An 18,832-nucleotide genomic window follows, 5' to 3' on the forward strand; every position below is an offset into this window, starting at 1 on the left:
CTAGTTACACTAGGATAAAATAGTTCAGAATGAAATTGCTTTGTTTTTCCAGGACAAAAGGAAGGGACTCACTTAGAGCCCAACAGCTTTCAACACCTTCACTCTGGCAAACAGAAGGCAAGGGCGTGCAGGGAAGACTTGTTTAAGTGGGAACATCTTGCTGCATTCAGCTGGACTTATTGCCAAGTAGGTGTTCATAGGTCTGCAGCCATAAACTGAATTTTAAACTGGAGATTGCACAAGCAAGTATTTTAAATGCAATATTGAAGTCTGGTGGATTGTGGTAGCCACATTAGACCAGGATAATCAAATGACCAGTGATGATTTGTTTAAGTGAAAAGTGAGAGCATCAGATTTATAACTAATTATCTGGCTGCAATCCCCAGGCAACTTGGTCCTGAATCAGTATGACCTATTCAGTGAATTTTTTAGGAATGGAACTTCCATTCTGATCTTTTGTCCCAGCTTGTTTACAGACCTCTGACAAAAACAACAGCATGACCATTACAGCAACACATGTTAAAAAGAACTGACAAAATTTGTCTCATTTAACAAGAGCAGTCTAGCTCCAGCCATTTACATATATTGATTCTGAACGTCGGTGGGAAATCAATTAAATCATTTACAGAGAGGAATCCCCATCCACAAAGAATGCAATTGTATGAATCAATACTGTCTGAAAACCAAACTCTGTGCTCTCCGCCTTACCTCTTTGAATTTGTGAGCCAGTTTGCTAGTGTCCACTTCTGTCGGGGAAAACATGTCATCGTTTTCAGGAAGCTCAAACACTTCAATGGCCATATCACCTCCTGGAAGGACAGGCCCCATGTCGTCCTCATCTTCATCTGTGGCATATTCTCCTGTCTTAGAAGCACAGAATTAAAGCATTTCTGAAATCCTCTCTCCTTAATGAAATATAGGACCTCACTGAACGCAGTTTTCAAAACAAAAACTGGGCAGGCTTGCTTGATCAAGAAAGCCTAACCAGGCATTTCACTTTAACGTGTGATTTTGATTTGCGATTTTAATATGTGTTTCATAATTGCTAGTTTTAGTTTATATTGTAATTGTTTATGTAACTTGTTTGTTTAATGTTTGCTTCTATTGGCATTTTCAACTTTTCTTTTACTCTTCATTGTAAACCGCTTAGAAGTATTTTCTTCCAGAAAGCGGTATATACGTGTTGTTAAATAAATAATAATAAACATTTTTTAAAAAAAATAAATGGGGAAATAAAGCGAGCAAGCTTGAAAAAGCACTAGTAACAAAAAGCACAGGGTAGAATCTTTCGGAAAGTTCTAAATTCTAAAAGTACAGCAGAATTCTAATGGCTAAGATCACAGGAATTGCATATCTTTCTTTCTTTCTTTTTGCACAGGTCCCATCCTTCCTTTATTAGGAGTGCAGGGGAATATGCAGAGTTAACTGATTCTGCCTCACAAGCACCCTGTTAAACAGACTACCAGAAGATGCACAATCCCCTCTCAATGACATGTGTACAGAAACCTCCCCTGTACCTGCAGTGGCACACAACTTGAACAGATTCTTGAGGGGTGACCATGGGAAGTGGCCATGTCTGGAAAGCCTTCTGTCCACCTTCGTTTTGCTCCAGACTCCTGCTAAGAAAGATCACTCTTCTTCTTGCCAGAAGCATCTACCTCACCTTTTCTTGCCAAAGGGAAGAAGGAAATTACAGCTTTGTCTGCTTTCCTGGTTCTCTCAGGCACTGACTGCTCTAGGCAGAAGTTAGGAGAGGAGATCATAAAAAAACAGTTATTGCCAGAAAGAACAAGGAAGGAAGGCAGCTGGGGAAACAACGTTCCTGTCTCAAAAAAATAAAGGACCCAAATAAGCAGTGAAGGATCTCTTCTTGCCAGAAGCACATCCAAGTGAAGACTAGACAGATGCTTTCCTGCCAGAGTTGCTTCTAAGAACCTGCAGCTACTGCAGACACAGAGAGTCTTTTGTACATATTCTCTCTTTTATAAGAGGGCTGCGTGGGAACTGACCAAGGATCATTCCAGTGTTGCCTACTAAACTCCATAGCTGTGTTCGGATCAAAACGGGATTCCCTAGTCAAAGTCCCAACTGCTATACCTGTGGGTAGTCATATTTCGGCCTGCAACTGAATAAATGAAGGAGGGACTGTAGCAACATTAGCTGTTTAGAAATTATGTTGAATTAATAAGCCACATCTCAAAATATGATTAGTATGCCACATGAAGCAATGAATCAGACGCAAGTTACTTTCTTCACAAACCTTTTTAAGGTAACAGTTGTTATTTTTATTGTAGTTGCCTGAGGCTCCATGACATTCTCTGTCAGTATTCTAAAACAGTTGATAACAAACATTAAATAAGAACTCTTCTACACATTAATACGATGGTCAACAAACTCTTTGTCTTCTGTATAGTTTCTACAATCATCCACGAAGCAGGAGCAAGGAACTCTGACAGCAAGTACCATATTTGCCTTGGTTTCTTACTAATGGAGTTCAGATGACAAGTTAACATTATGCTGAATCAGAGGGCAATGGGAACAAATGATACCCGCAGCAAAATTTTGCAGTGTTCCTGTTCAGGGTACTCCACCCAGTTTCCCCCCTCTTCTGTGCCCATTGAGCATGTTTAGTTTTTGTTGAACTGTTTTAGGTTTCCTCCCCGTTGAGTTCCCCTGCCTGCAAATGTTTTGCACTTCTGCAAAGTTTTGTGCTCCTCTAAGCCTGCTGGTACACCTCTGAATTAGGCATGAATCAGAAATTGCTCACCGAATGGGGTGCAACCCAGTGGGTGGGTTCCTGTTGCTTACTGGTAAGGAGAGGGGTGAAGAAGTTGGCCTGGTGCAAACATACTGGCAGGTAGACCTGATTGGCTGCACTGGTGTGTTTGCACTGTGCTGGCCTCCCCATTGCCTCAGCCATCCCATTACGCCACAGCGACCCACCTGCCAGGAAGGTAGTGCAGCAGCATTGGCCCACTCAGTGAGTTGTTTCTGCCATGGATGGTGGCATTTTGGCTTCAGAGAGGCGGTCACTTGAAGATCTGAGTTTGTTGTTGGTTTATCAAATGTGGAACAACACCATGTCCTTTCTGGCTATGGGATTTCGCTTCATACTTTGAGTTAAGGGCTGCATGATTGCATGCTAATTGACTTTCAGCTATCTGCAAAATGTCATTGTTCTCCCCATCTCCAATAACAAGTAAAAATAAAATTGGGAAAAACTTGTAAAGTAACATGTATATATAGCAGGCCTTGGGGAGGGGGGTGGGGAGGGTTATACTTGAAGCATCTCCTTACACAACAAAACCTTCAAAACTAATTACAGTGAGATAAAAATAATCTCCTGCCTGGACAGATAACAGAGCTTCAGTGTATTAACAAACCTTGCTCTTAATAAAGAGCCAGCCAAATCTTCCACGAGAAAAACAAAATTCAGACAAGTATTGGGCATCAGAGCTAGTCTTTTTTAAACTCAAATAAAAGAATTACTTTAAACTCAGGCTTAAATTTTATATCTATATCTACATCTACATCCATATCTCCATCCTATAAAAGTTAGTAGCCATGTTGTTTTTTCCATCAAAAAAGAGATATACTGCTTTCTTCTCTTGATAACAGCGGAATGATTTCTTTAGCACTGATATCTAAATGTGAAGTCTTTTTAGAGTTGGAAGGCTGCAGAAAATGTTCCTATTTAAGTTGCACAGAAACAACATAATTTGCAAAAAAAATCCATAAACATGGAAAACAAGAAACTACAATTCTTGAAAATGTTGGCATTTATTGTAAAAAACTTTTACTGTTCTGAGAGACTATTTCATCAATAGGATTATACTGGCATCTGTTGGTTGCGAGTTTTTAGAACTCACCACTTGTTTTTAAAGATGCTTCTGCCAGCTGTATGTATAATCAATGATATTATTATTATTATTTGCAGCTGATGTAGTAAATTTTACATTGTTGTTAGCTGCTCTGAGCACTATAACTACAGTAGAAAAATAGAATGTAAATTTTGTACATAAATTTTGTGCACTCCTTCTCTCACTACTCCTAGGCTTCCTCCACCACAGTGGGACCGTAAGTTGTTCTGGGTTTCTCTATACTTGTGATGAAGGCATCAGAGGAGAAAGCAAGCAAGCAAGATCAAGGCCTGCTATGCATATCACCCTGGGCAGAACTCTCAGGGGTGAAGTACTGCCTGAACTGCACAGTTCTTACTCTCCAATATGAAAAGCTTAGTCAGGCCTTAAGAAATCTTAGTATATGAACTCAAGACCAAGTTATTGCCAGGTGAAATTGCATCCCCTCCAGCAACATATGATCTCACAACAGTTCTTCCTTTGGTTGTGTCTAGGCTTGATTAACGCAATGTGTTATATACATGGAGATGCCCCTGTATATATAGACCAGCTGAAGTGTTTAGAAAGTTCAGCTGGTCTAGAATACGACGACTAGCTTGCTAACTGGCATTCAATGTGGTGAACATATTTGACCAGTACTACAGTATATGTGCAGGCTCCCAGTTTGTTTCCAGACTCAATTTGCAGTGCTTGCTTTAACCTATAAAGAGTTAATCAGTTTGGGAGCAAGTTATCAAAAGGACTACAGTCATACCTTGGATTAAATTTGCTTCAAGTTGAGCGTGTTCGAGTTGTGCTCCGTGGCAAACCGGAAATAACGGAGAGCGTTACTTCTGGGTTTCACCGCTTGCGCATGCGCTCAAAATGACGTCACGCGTGTGTGCAGAAGTGGTGAAAAGCGACGTGCGCGTGTGCAGACGTGCCATCGCTAGATACATTTACCTCTAGATGCGAATGGGGCTCCGGAACGGATCCCGTTCATATCTAGAGGTACCACTGTACTATCGAAAAGAACTCCCCATGAATACTCCCTCTATAGACATATGTGCTGGGCAGCAGCAGTGTTACCTTTATACCACCAGACTAAAAGTATCCTGTTCTCTTCATCTCTTAAAAGCTAATAATCTAGAACTGCTTCACTGTTGTCTAGTTTATTTTGGATATTTGGTTACTTTCTTTTTAGGTGTGTTGTTTTCATATTATTTAACATTAACTTGGTAAGCCACTTTGAAGACCAATTTTTTTTGAAAGGCAATATAGACATACTTAAAATAAATATAGAACTGTTATTATTATTATTATTGATACAGGAAAGCCATTTCTTGATTAACATGGCAAGTAATTTAATTGACAAGGAAAAAAAGATGTGGATGTGCCATGCGTGGTGACAGCTGGTATTTACTGAAGCCTGAGAACTAAGAAACTCACTGACATGGTAAATACCAACTGTCACCACACTGATGTGCATTCATAAGGAATATTCACCATGTAAAACTGACACAGTAAAATCATTTTGTGATTATTTCACCACATGAGTGGATATGAATTGGTCCTCAGAAGGCATAAAAATATGTCTCTTTCCTCCTTTGTTTGTTTGTCGCCCCCCCCCCATTTTGGGTCAGAGGTGAGGACTGGAAACTTGTATTTTAAAAAAAATCAAAGTAGGGTTGTCAAGATTTTTTGTTTAAAAAAAGAAGAATCTGAAAGCGACACGACATGTATCGAGGACCAGAAACACCAGGGACAATATGGAGCCCTACTTAGCATTCAGAAGTGCAATTTTTCTGCCGCAACCCAGAGAGTGCTTTCAGCAACAACACTCTTACATATTTACAGAGAAATTTATTGTGCCTAACATGACTATCTATGATTGTGGTCTTGTGAAACGGGGTGGGGATGTTCATTTGCAAAAGGAGTCGTTTCCTACTGTGATTAGACAAAGCATTTGAGAGAGAATGAAATGCAGGAAAGGGAACTTCACGAAGTTACAAGAGAAAGAACAAACATATTACCTCATCGTCATCTGCGTCATATTGTGCATAATGCTGTTCCAAAAGCTCTCTTTGGCGACGTTCCTGCTCTAGGGTCTGGCTAATCAGCTGAGCCACTTCACTTACTTGTCCTGGCCTTTCTCTGCCAATTATAAACCTGAGGAGAACATCAGGGAACACAAATCATTTTCTGTCTTCTCCGTATGATATATGAAATGATGGCCAAATGCAGCAAAAGCAATATTCTTGCACACTAAAGGCTAACAACTCGATTATAGCATAAGGTTTCGTAGACTGGAGTCCACTACATGAAAGCTGCATAACACATGCCCAAATGTCTTGTTTAAAAACAAATAAATACATGTTCATCTATTACCAATGCACAATTGTTTTAGAACTGTATTGTGCTAGACACAAGTTCAAAATGGAAGTCACAATGATAATAAAAACATGCCGCTGCAATTATGGGAGTTTCTCCATGATCTAAAATCACAAATGTTTATACTGCAGTGTTACAAAACACTTTCTATGAATAGAGGGAGAGATGGTGACCTGAGTGCATCAATGAGAGGAGGGATCCTGTCCTTGCTGGTATATTCTGGTTTCCTAATAAAGAATTTCCTGATATGAGAAGACAACAGACATGGTTTACCAACAGCAAAGTACACATGGAAGAGGGAAGTGTGTGCCTGCCCCCCTTTTGCAGCTCAGATGTCAGTCACCAGCCAGATCCTGTCTGACAACGGGCATGTGAATTTCTGTACACGGGGTTGCATTCATAAATGTACGTCTTCCCTCAATGGTTTGCAGCTACTTCAATATGTATTATGAAAGAAGATGGTGTACATGATCAGTGTCCATAAAGCCCCTGAGCTGAGAAAGCTGTGGCTGGATGCAACAAATCAATGGGGGCAGGGGGGAGAGAAACGAAAAGACAGAGCAAATGGTAAAATGCTGATTATGGTTTGGATCAAATGGGCCCTGCAAATAGCTTCACACACACAGAGCTGCTGAAGACCCCCCTTCCAAACAGGGTCTCCTCTGCTCCCTGACCCTGAAAAGCCTGCAAAGCAGTGAACAGACGCATGGAGGGATGTGACGACAAACCCTGGCACATGTCCGGAAACAACAACACACACACCTCAAGGGCCTGTGGAGCCCAACAAAGAATTTTAAGTCCTGCTGCCTACATTCCATGCATTCTCCTCAAAATCAGTGAACTACTTTAAAATAAGCATGCCGCTGCAAACCTGTGGCAGCCTAATCACACTGTGCAAATATAAATGATTCCTGGCATATTATGCACTCCTTTCCTTGGCATGCAGTGCATACGCAGATGTTTAGTTCTTTATTTAACTGCATAAATTAACAGTCTTGGGCCATACATTATAGGCACAACCACTTCCCCTTCATCTCCACATTTTCTTGAGAAATGTTCCATTGTTCCCTGATTATAGAGGGAATAGTTCCTACTGTTCCTTCCATTTCCCTATGCCTTCATGCTAATTGCTATTTTTATTGCTTTTAAATTTATTCAGGCCGCAAGCCTTGTGGACACTGGCACATCATGTAATTCAATCAATGGCCTGCTAAATCGCAAAAGCAAAGGAGGATTTAAAAACAACTCAAAAGCAGGAAAGTGCACTTTAGTTAGAGGCTATAAAAAGGCTGCAGAGATTTACAGACAAAAGCATTTTCTATAGCTGTATTCCATAGCCAATTAATTCACTTCCATACCACAGTGTGTTATATAGGATGCATGGTTTTGGGTTGTTTTTTCTTTTTCATTTCGCTGAAAGATTATCTGAGTTATATATTCCATTTATGTCCTGACTCTACTCCATAGAACTCAAGGAGAAAGACCCAGGCCATCTTGATTGCAGAAAGGTTCCTGTGCCATGTGATATACCTTGTCTGATCTGAGGTGCAGAGGCTACAAATTCTCCAGTGGAATTTAAGATTCTGTGTCAATCTGTAACACAAGTTCTCAAGATCATCACTTCTGCTGAGTCACTGGTCAGACATTAAATCATAGGGAGAAGCAGACAGGAATGCAATTTGGCATATACCAAGTTGCCAACAATGTAGGAAGAATGGTATATCAAATGATCTTATCTGAAGTGATGCACTCAGGGGCACGTTGCGATACCAAACAGCTAGGAAGAGAGAGTATGCCTAAAATGCATATTAACCTATATTACGCTTGTCCCTCAAAACATGGCTGGTCTTACTGTGAGGTGTCCCCCTCAGGTGAGAGAGACTGGGGGCCAGAAACGGTAACAAGGTGTTAGAGGGCAAGCCTGTGTAGACTGCCCTATGCCCTCTAGTCTAGTTTGCTGCCCTTGGGTGTTGGTGAGGGATGCTGCTAATCCTTCAAGAGGGTTGAACTGAAATTCAGCTGTCAGCCTGATTGGCTTCTGTATGTGGAATGGGGGGGGGGCGGCGGCACCATCTTGTCCTTCATCTCAGGCAGCAAAACTGTCTCAAAAGGATCTGGAAAAGGCCATGATAAAAGCCAGGGGCTGGGAAGGGATCAAGACTAGGCTTGAGAATATCTGAAGCCAAGACAGCCAAGGCCCATTTCACCAATTCAGCTGAAACATTGGTTAACCAAACTGCAAGCTTGTCATGTCAAAAGCTTGTGAATATTGATGGACATAGCATTTCATTTTCTTGCCGGAAAACAACAATATAGTATAGCTGAAACTGCCATTTTTATAAGTTTGCTCACATGAATTGGATCTTATGGACCCCATCAAGGCCAAGGACGTCTGCACCAGGCCCCATCTGAATGCACAAAGTGAATTGCTGGAGACTTCTGCCCTGCCAGCAGTCTCTTTTTCATGAATATTTGGGGGTGGGCTACTTTGTGGAGAGGCCGTATAAAGACCCCATTTCCCAGCAATCCATAAATAGTACATACTTTAAAGCAGTTTACAGATGGGGGTGTATGTGGATTTTCTAAAGTGCAAGATGTTTAATTAAATATTGAAATGTATTCCATTTCTGATTATGCAGCCAGAAACCAGCATAAAAGAGGCATAATGTTCTGAATCACTGCCTAAAAGATTAGCCACCAAAGCAAAAGGACTTCAATAACCCTGCTAAAGACTCTCCTCCCTGCAAGAGAGGGGAGTGGTTGTGGCCGGGAGCTGGACTCCGCCTCAAGCAGGGGGCGTTTGCCCCCTGCCTCCCACTCACCTGGCTAGCGCCCACGCCCTCAGCCAGGCACCCAACCAGGTGCCTTCAAGGGGGGGGCGTGTACAGCAGCCTAAATTGCTGCGGCGCCAGCCTCCAGCCCTCACTTTTCATTGTTCCGTCGCGAGGCATTGGAATAATGTGTTGTGGTGTCGAAGGGCTAGGTGTGACCATCGCCTGCGCCTTCAATTTTTGGGTATTCCGTTAAAGGAATCCGGCGGTCATGTATTCTGTCCGATGCCTGCTTGGCAGGAGGCCATGGCACGACCCTCGGTGACATCAGGGGAGAGCTTATAGTTGGATTAGCATCAACAGGCTCCACCTACTGGTGAATAAACCCCCCCTTGTTTTTTAACCTTATATCACGTGTCCTTGTGTTTCATTCCACTGCGCAGGGTACGCATAGGCGCCGACTCCATGGGGCCTGAGGGGGCCCGAGCCCCCTCAAAAATTCGTTTGGGGGGGCTCTGCCCCCCAATAATCTCTGGCGCCCCTCCAGCAGAGCGCCACCGCCGCCCCTCCCCCAGCCCAAAATGCACAGGGTCGGGCTGCATGCCTCCTGCCCTCCCTCCCGAGCAAAAGCTCCACCCAATTTCCTTCGGAGCTGATTAATAGGCGCAGCACACTCTCCCCTATTCGCTCACGAGGAGGCGGCGCCACTTTATCTGCATATTCATGAGCTTATTTATTATTCATGAGCTTTCGTGGGCTCCCCCAATATTTTTTATAAGTCGGCGCCCCTGAGGGTACGGGTCCTCGAACCACAATTACATACTTCCTATTACTGGTTCACTAGAAGTAGACATGTAGTTTAGTACTGGCAAGACTGTACTGAGAGACATACAATATGATTAGAGACAACAGGAAGTATAATGAACTGTGTGAAGTCACACAGCAGGAACCAACAGATTATAGGCAAAGTGCACCAAAGTCCAGTTCTCTGATGCAACCCCTACTGAAACGAAGGTGAGCTGTGCAAGAGTGCTCCCTGGGGGGGTGGTGTGCCCTTAGACATCAGTGATGCCTAAAATCCAAGATAACGTCTCACAGGAGAACACTCTGCTCAGGAAGTCACTGTTCAATTATTCTGAGGCTAGTACTAGGGCACCTTGTTGAAGCAAAGCAGGTCTAGACATGGTCAGAGCCTGGGTGGAAGAACTCAGAAATATGGCACCTTGAGTTCCACAAGGAAATAAAAGTGGGATGCAAACGGACTAAATAAATAAACATAGACACACACAAAATATTCTCTCCCAAACCTCAGAAGCAGTTAAAAAGCAAACCAAAAAATTCAGCACAATGGATAAAACAAATTCCACAGTAGAGACCATTGGAAGATACTTCACAGCCCCATTTTTGGTCCTTTATCTCTGTCTGATGGAAGGTGTGCCTCCTTAATGACTTCCAGAATAATGGAAAAAATGTCAAATTTAAATGGAATGTATTTTCAACTCCAAAGGGCACGCTGCTCTGTATAATAGGGTGAGAAAGAGGTCTAGCGGATGGCAAAATTTTCAGCAACCTTCCCCAAGCTCATAACAGCTGCAATTATGGTGCCGACACACAGCAAATCTGCACCTTCAAAACAGTTTGAGAACTATGGTGCCGCTGCTGCTGTGCAACCGCTGTAAGCCTCCGAGTTATTCTCTGGAACTTCATTTTCCTTTCTTGACACTGTATAGTGAAACTTCCTTTCCTTGTGTGCTGCTTTTCAGTATTTGTCTAATAAGCTGAAGACCAGACCACCTAAATCCAGAGAGCCTTTCCTCTGCAGCACCTTTGAAGTTTTGGGTTTACTCTTGCTTCTAAGATTTGCCACGTGTCGGCGTCATAATGGCAGCTGTTATGAGCTTGGGGAAGATCGCTGAAAATGGCACCGCACCATCTCAGAACGCCAAGTCCCCACCAATCGGATTGGCAGGAGAAACCGGGGGGGAAAGATGACAAGTCTTCCTATACCTTCCCTCTTTGTGAAAAGATTTGCACTACTCAGCATCAGTTGACAATGCATATTTGTCATCATAACTCGGACACTAGAGAGAGAGACCATTCCTGCAGCATCTGTGGAAAGTCTCTGAGCTCCGCAAGGTCCTTGACCGCCACATGCTGGTCCATTCTGGCGAGAGGCCCTACAAATGTTCGGTGTATGACCAGTCCTTCACCACCAATGGAAACAGGCACAGACATATGGAAATCTACGAGAAGGATCCAAATGGCACTACTACAAGTACAGCTACTGCAAAATGCGGCACCTAGACTGCCCTCTGTGAAAGACTATTGCTGAAGACTAGCACTGGCTGCCAATCAGCTACCATGCCAAGTTACTGATGCTGGGACTGGTGTACAAAACCCTATACAGCTTTGGGACCCAGTAATCCAACAACTCATCTCATCAGTTAAATACCTAACCTATCACTGGAGGTCCATCTTAGCAGGATATCCATTTCTTATAATATAGGAATTAGCCCTATAATGTGGTGGCCCCTACCCTTTGCAACCTCCTCCTGTTACATATCAGACAAACACCAACTCTACTGTCTTTCCGGCACTCAGTGAAGATGTTCCTCTTCCAACAAGTCTTTTAAGTGGAGCGTTATTCCAATCTGCATTTGTATGGGAACTATTTTTAGCTGCTTTTATATATGAAATTGTTTTTAGATGCACTGATTTTTTTTTACATATGGAACTACTTTTAATTGCTTTTACACTTCTCTTGCTTTAGGGTTGTGATTTTATTCTTGTAATCTGCCCTGGGGCCTTATGGTAAAGGAGAGATAAGGAATCTAACACACAAATAAACTCAATAGCTGGCCAAGCAGCAAGAAACAGATTAAATGAGCATTCTTCTGTAAAAGAAAATAGGGCTGCTTCAGAAAGCAGCAGTAAAATCTCCGATATGAGATAGAGGCAGAATTCCACAATGATTATAAGCAAGCAGCAGAAGTTCGTTAGAAGGGGAAGGAGATTTAAGCCACTCCAGAGGAATATAATTAAACAATAACCTCGGGATAAACGACGACAAGTTGGGTTATCTTAAAATAATATCAGTGTGAAATACTGGTGCAGAATAGCTTGTTTTATATGAAGGGCTTTGGAAGGGAGTCTGTTAATGACTTATAACCATCTAAATATTGTCATCTGATAAAACCTGAAGCCATTAAAGATACAGGATGGAAAACATAAAATCTGGATACATTTTGCACTTTCAAGAGTGACTTCAATTAAGAGTGAATTCCATTATGCTTATACAAATACATGTATACATCCAAGCTAGGTAACAAGCACTAGCATTCTTCATATTATAGCCTTACAGTCCTACATCTCAGAGTAACAGCATTGCCTTAACTACTGGTTATGGTCTCCTTCCAGCTGTAATAAAATAGGAACCTTACAACAATCTCCCAACCCTTTTACAGGTCTCAGTAACCTCTATTTACAGCAACTAATAACTCATCACAGGCAAGATCAAAGTCTGGATGAAGGCAAAGATCAGGATTCTAGTTTATGCTAATAGGCAGAGGTGAACCACAAAAGTATGGTGGCAGTGTGGGAAGATGGGACAGAGAGGAATCAGCTTATTGGGACACAGGCTTCAGGAATCAGCACAGTGTCTAATCGCTTGACTCTGTCCCTCACCTGATGCAAGCAGATACAATAAGCTGTATCAGTGTGTCAAAACAGGGACGGTTTCTCCTAGCAAGCTAAAAACATATCTTAGCTGCATGATTATGGTTTGTTTGGGAGAAACAATTTTCTCCTAAACATTTGGTGAAATATTTGTTGTTTCTGGTTGCACTAAGGGAGAAGCATAGCAGGAGCACTGCTCAAGCCCAATAAGTGATTAACTATGGCTTAGCATTACATACCAACAAGACTACTGCATCATGTGCAATGTTTTATTAAATTTTTATATATGTTGGAAGCCACCCAGAGTGGCTGGGGCAACCAAGTCAGATGTGCAGGGTACAAATAAAATAATAATAATAATAATAATAATAATAATAATAATAATAATAATTTCCTCAGAGCACTTCAAAGAAGGCTGAACTTGGAGACAACTTCCAAAACCTATTACTGTACAATAAATGGAAACATATTACATATTCTGAAACATAGCCTCAAAACATTTCAGCAGGATGTCCTTGTTTACACAAGCAGAACTTTCACTTGTTACTATAGTAGTCTATTTTAATCCTAGGAAGTTTGCAATTATTTTTATCTTTCTCAAATGTATCAAATGCCATTGTAAAAGAAACATTTCCATTAGAAAGTAAAAACATTTTAGAGCCTACTAACTCCAGCTAATATAAAAACGGATGAAAGATTTCATGCGGATAAATTTACCTAATTTTGCTGTGCCAAAGCAAGAAGAGTTCAGAAGGTAAAAAGCACATTTTTGTGTTAACAGTTTCTTCACTGTGTCAGCTAAAGACAGTTGAGCTACATTATATCCGGAAGCTACAATGAACAATCTATTCTAGGTCAGTGACTTCCATTGTCATGACCATTCAAAAAATGTTCATGAAGCTTGGCAGGAAGCAAAATCACTAAACAGTAGTACCCTGTAAGCTTTCTAGAGCAGTATTGACCGAATTAAAGCAGAAAAATGAAATACAAAGCTGTAGTTTAACTTCTTTCTAAACCTTCTTCTGCACAATTTATCAAATACAATTTCTCATATTTAAGCTAATATGTCTTTGATTGTTTATGTTGGGGGTGGGGGATAAGAAGGAATGCTTTAGGGGACAATTACCAGTGACACTAGAAAATATGTATGCCCAGTAATGACACACACATTTAAAATAACAATTGCAAACAATGCTAATGATGGAACAATTTACTTTAACAAACTACTTAAAATTCATTTGATGTTGCAGCTTCCACAGTAATGTGAAAATGGAAATAAAACTATAGCAATACTTTGCCAATTCTGCCTGTCAAATTAAATAGTGAGGACTGTCGCCTACTAATTTTCATTACCTGCAGCTGCCAATTGTGGAGGTAAGTGCGGCACTTCCTCTGATAGAATGTTCTTATGCACCATGGGAGCTTGCAAGTAGAGAGATAAAGGTAAAAGGTAAAGGACCCCTGGGACGGTGAAGTCCAGTCAAAGGCGACTGTGGGGTTGTGGCTCTCATCTTGCTTTCAGGCCGAGGGAGCCGGCGTCTGTCCGCAGACAACTTTCCGGATCATGTGGCCAGCATGACTAAACAGCTTCTGGCACAACGGGACACCGTGATGGAAACCAGAGAGCACGGAAACACCGTTTACCTTACCGCCGCAGCACTGGACCAAGTGGCAATCAGGCAGCAGCCACTCTCCCCAGGGAGGCTTGCCTGGTGCCTTCACTGCATGTCCCTAGGCACCCAGCGAAAACGTGTCTCTCCAACCAGGCATTTGACTGATTAACATTTTATGGCAGGCATAGGCAAACTCGGCCCTCCAGATGTTTTGAGGCTACAAACCCCATCACCCCTGACCACTGGTCCTGTTAGCTAGGGATGATGGGAGTTGTAGTCCCAAAACAGCTGGAGGGCCGAGTTTGCCTATGCCTGTTCTATGGCTTTCTAAATGTGTCTGTGGCAGGCGGCTGCTGGTTTGTTGTTTCATTATGTATTTTGTCTTTTCATTTTGTCTTTTCATGTTGTGAACTGCCCTGTGATCTTCAGATGAAGGGTGGTGTACTAACTAACTAACATCCTGCCATCCAACCAACCAACCAACCAAATAAATAAATAAATAAAAAACCTTTCCCTCCCTGTGGCTTGAAGTCATTAAACGCAGCTGTTAAGGAGCACAATAACCTCTTCCCTACAACTACGGCAGCTATGGGGGAAGAAAGTAACCCTGTTCTAGATGGTTTGCATAAGTTTATCCTAAGGTCCTTGATCTACAGCAGTGTTATGGAAACAGGCATCCTTAAAAGGGAGCACAGCTGAATTCGTCGGGGTGAATCTTGTCAGCCACGCAGTGTGGAGAAGATGATTCTGGCTGCCTGTAAGCGAACACTGGAAAGACTCTGTACGCTCTCTATTCAGACACTCATGTTGGCAGTGTGAAAGGTAGGGTCTTCTTGGTGATGGCTTTGTAGTGATGGCACTCCCTTACAAGCGAATTACGTAAAGTTCTCACAGTGCATACCTACAAAGGGGCCTTAACAACTCATTTGCTCTGGTTTACCTTTGTTTTACTACTGCTAGTTTATGAAACCACTGAGCTGGTTTAAACTGGGTTATACTATTTTTTATGGAATGTTTGCACCTATAGTTCTTGAACTACTGCTTTATACCTTTTTAAGCTGTTTGTGATGTATTTCATGTATTTTCTAAATTCTGTTACGTAAGCCAACTTGTGGGTGTTACACCCTAAAAGATATCCTAAACTATTTTAAATATAATAATAATGCTGTATAATTCTTTCTAAAGGCTGCCTTAGCTGGAAGCCCTCTCTGTATCTTAATGCAATCTATAACTCTGTACTGTACCTTGGGTTAAGTACTTAATTCGTTCCGGAGGTCTGTACTTAACCTGAAACTGTTGTTAACCTAAAGCACCATGGGGCCTCCCGCTGCTGCCGCGCCACCAGAGCATGATTTCTGTTCTCATCCTGAAGCAAAGTTCTTAACCTGAAGCACTATTTCTGGGTTAGCGGAGTACCTGAAGCGTATGTAACCCGAGGTACCACTGTACCTCCTAAATCTTTATTCATCCTAAATCTCCTGTCAAACAATTCCATTTCATAACTCCAGTTCTAAGTGTGGGGAACGGAGAGGGAGGGGGCTGGACTAAAAGGAAACTTCAAATTTTCACTCTGCTCGCCAATAAACATTAAAAAAAAACCTCTTCTCCTGCTATGTGCTTGGTAACTAGACCTGCACACAGCAAAATGTGGGCACACCATTGATTTATATAGCAACATTATTATACTTGATGTTTTATTTCTAATACTTCTTTCCTTTCCGTTTTATTTTAATTGTTTTACTGACAACCATCAATTCCTGCATTTCAAGCCCTACATACAGAGACATCTGAAAGAGCCCTAAACATTTAGACTTATTTAAGAACTACAAACTCTGGGAATAAAAATATTACCATGGGGAAAAATTGACCTCCCAAATTGAAATGCACTCACAGAAGGCTTTTACTTTTTACAAACATCTAATGAAGTGTAACAGCTGAAGAGAAAAACAATATTAAATTTCAAGTTTGAGCCCTTTATTAGGTGATACTTTGAATAGAGCTGTAGACCCTCCTGAACAGAGATAACTTTGCCTCAGTTATCCGTGCTTTGATACCATCCAGGCTAGACTACTGCAATGTATTGCATTTGAAGACTATTTAGAAACTTAGTCTGGCCTTGAAACCAGCAGCCAGGCTATTAACTTGCCAAACAGAACACATTTTGCCAGTGTTCAGCAGATCTTTACCAGCGTCCAGTCAGGTCTGGCCTGAGATATTCTGCTGCCTAAGGCAATGGACAAGATGGTGGCACCTCTCCTATTCCTGGGACAAAAGCCAATGGGACCAGCAGCCAAATCTGCAGGTGGCTGGCTATCTTAGGATGTGCAGAGAAAGCCATGTGACACACACAGCTCTGTCCTCAGCACCTCACTGTTGTTCCCTAATCACTTGGCATTTGCTGCCTGAGGAGGCACTCCTCTCACTCTGCCTAGTGGTAGGGCTAGCCCTGCATTCAGTTTGTTCCCATCATTTATATTTCAATTTTAAAATATTATGTAAGTGTTGGTTTTGACCTACAATGCTTGAATGACTATGGACCAGAGTACTTAAGAATCGCCTGCTCCAATATGAACCAGCTCCTTCTCTGAGGAGTCTCCTGAAGTCGGTTCCAGATTAGGTAGATAGTGATGGGGCCTTCTCCAAGGTGGCACCCTGCTTGTGGAATACTTCTTCTCTCAAGCAGTGCCAACAATGCCAGGTTAAAATGGTTTGATTCCCCTGGCTTTACTTTCAATCCTTACCTCCCTGTGTGCTGTGGTCCTAATGAAAACTGGAGTCCTGAACATAACATTAAATTTAAAAAGAAATGGCACCACACACTATGCATTTAATACAATATGTAATTATGCCACAAATGGTGAGACAAAAGATCTCTGGAAAGGTGGGGTTCCTCCTATCCATCTTCCTTCTCTTCAGTCAGGACAGGGGACTGGGTTTTATCTGCCCCACCCTCTGTGAGCCAAATCTGACAAAATGGCAAGGCCTTAAATGCTAAATGTGGAAGCCATGCTGTCTGGGGCTGATGGTACCAGGTTGTCCAAGGCTGGTACAAACAATCCCTTGTAGCAAAGGTTTTCTTAACATATATATGCTTACTTATGATCGAGCAGTTGCATGACCAGACAATATCACAGGTGCCACCAATTTAAAAAGTACTTTGTAAGGATTTCTTAAAGTTACCTGACTTTTCCTTTGGTGTTTCTGAGGACTGTTGCAGCAAAATTTTGTGTGACGCCAACCAGACTGATCCCATCTACTTCTACAATTTGGTCATTTACTTGGATCCTTTCAGAGGAAATAAAAAGAATGGAGAAACACTAAGTAATGAATATGAAACAAAATATAATGTTTTTTTTAAATTGCATTTGGAAGCAATACATAATTAAGTCAACAACATATACATGACATCTTGCATTATACATAATATTGTCAATTCCTACTGACAATGTTGTTTTAGAAGAAAATACCATTTGAAATCAAGATACGTATTTTTTTGAACCAGATCTCCACTTCCATGGAGGTAAATGAACAAACAGGACAAATTACAATTATACAGCATCAGATATAGTGGCAAGAAATGTACACATGGCTGTACGAAAACCCCACATTTTGTGTTGTGCAAGACACACCCTATTCCTGTGACTGCAATCTGTTTTAAATATTTTTAGTACCAAATTTTAAATTGTGATGTGCTAGTGATAATGAATACTATTACTCACAAATGCTGTCCTGTTCATGCCACATATCAAAAGGTGCACAGGGCAGGGCAGGACACTGAAGACTCAGCAATGCAAATCCTCAATGCAAACCCTGCTCAGTTTCCCACTGGTTTCTTAGGTTTTGCCAGGAACTGCCCATGGCCAGGGTTCAATGAGCAAGGCAACTAGTTCCATGTGGCCAAGCAACACTCCATGTCACATGGGAAAACAATTTTCGAACAGGAGTTTTGGGGCATGCTCAGTATAAATAAATACATCAGGTGAGTGTCTGGAAAGACTGTACTCAGCGATAAACTCAAACTGTTGCATTAGCCTCCTCCTAATCTCCCTTCCCTCATTTTTCTGCAACCTCAATTTAGATTATCTGTCAACTGTGAAACTGAACTGTGGTCTTCCTTCCTTCCTTCCTTCCTTCCTTCCTTCCTTCCTCCCTCTCTTCCTCTCTCTCTCTGGTTTCCTTCATTTTATTGTCTTGAGACTTACCTATCTTTGTTATACCACGACTGTATTATCGGTAGTACACTCAAAATGTTTGTTTGCTTGCTTGCTTGCTTGTTTATTTATAAACTCAGTTAATTGAAAAATGGATAGAAACTAAATATATCTGGAGGTACTTTAAAGAGCTGGTGGGTCTGCATTATACAAACAGCTGGTGGCAATGAGTTCCAAAGATAAGATGTTGCCTAATAATAACAGGCCAGGTTGCTCCAGTCTAAGAAGACAGGCAGAGGTGTGAGACGTTAGATGTCTTTAGGAAGAGTGTTAAGAGGAATTAAAGAGGAAAAATAGCCAGGAGCAATGCAGTAAAAGTGTTCAAAAATAAG

The 18,832-nt window shown here is 41.7% G+C and overlaps 1 protein-coding gene across 12 annotated transcripts in view; it reads right to left on the reverse strand.

The window, feature by feature from the left end:
• PPP1R9A (protein phosphatase 1 regulatory subunit 9A) overlaps positions 1–18,832 on the reverse strand; it is a 148,104-nt gene that overhangs the window by 33,844 nt on the left and 95,428 nt on the right. For 9 of the 12 annotated variants that reach the window (XM_082194112.1, XM_082194107.1, XM_082194117.1 and 6 more), the window contains 4 exons: positions 17,470–17,574; positions 5,873–6,008; positions 2,261–2,329; positions 709–864 (listed from right to left, as the gene is read on the reverse strand). In XM_082194112.1, coding sequence (XP_082050238.1) covers positions 709–864; positions 2,261–2,329; positions 5,873–6,008; positions 17,470–17,574 — 466 coding nt within the window. The remainder of the gene's footprint in view (positions 1–708; positions 865–2,260; positions 2,330–5,872; positions 6,009–17,469; positions 17,575–18,832) is intronic. The other 3 variants (XM_082194109.1, XM_082194108.1, XM_082194116.1) reach the window with 1 other exon arrangement.

This window comes from Podarcis vaucheri (assembly GCF_965113315.1).
Source record: "Podarcis vaucheri genome assembly, chromosome: 12".
Classification (NCBI taxonomy): domain Eukaryota; kingdom Metazoa; phylum Chordata; class Lepidosauria; order Squamata; family Lacertidae; genus Podarcis; species Podarcis vaucheri.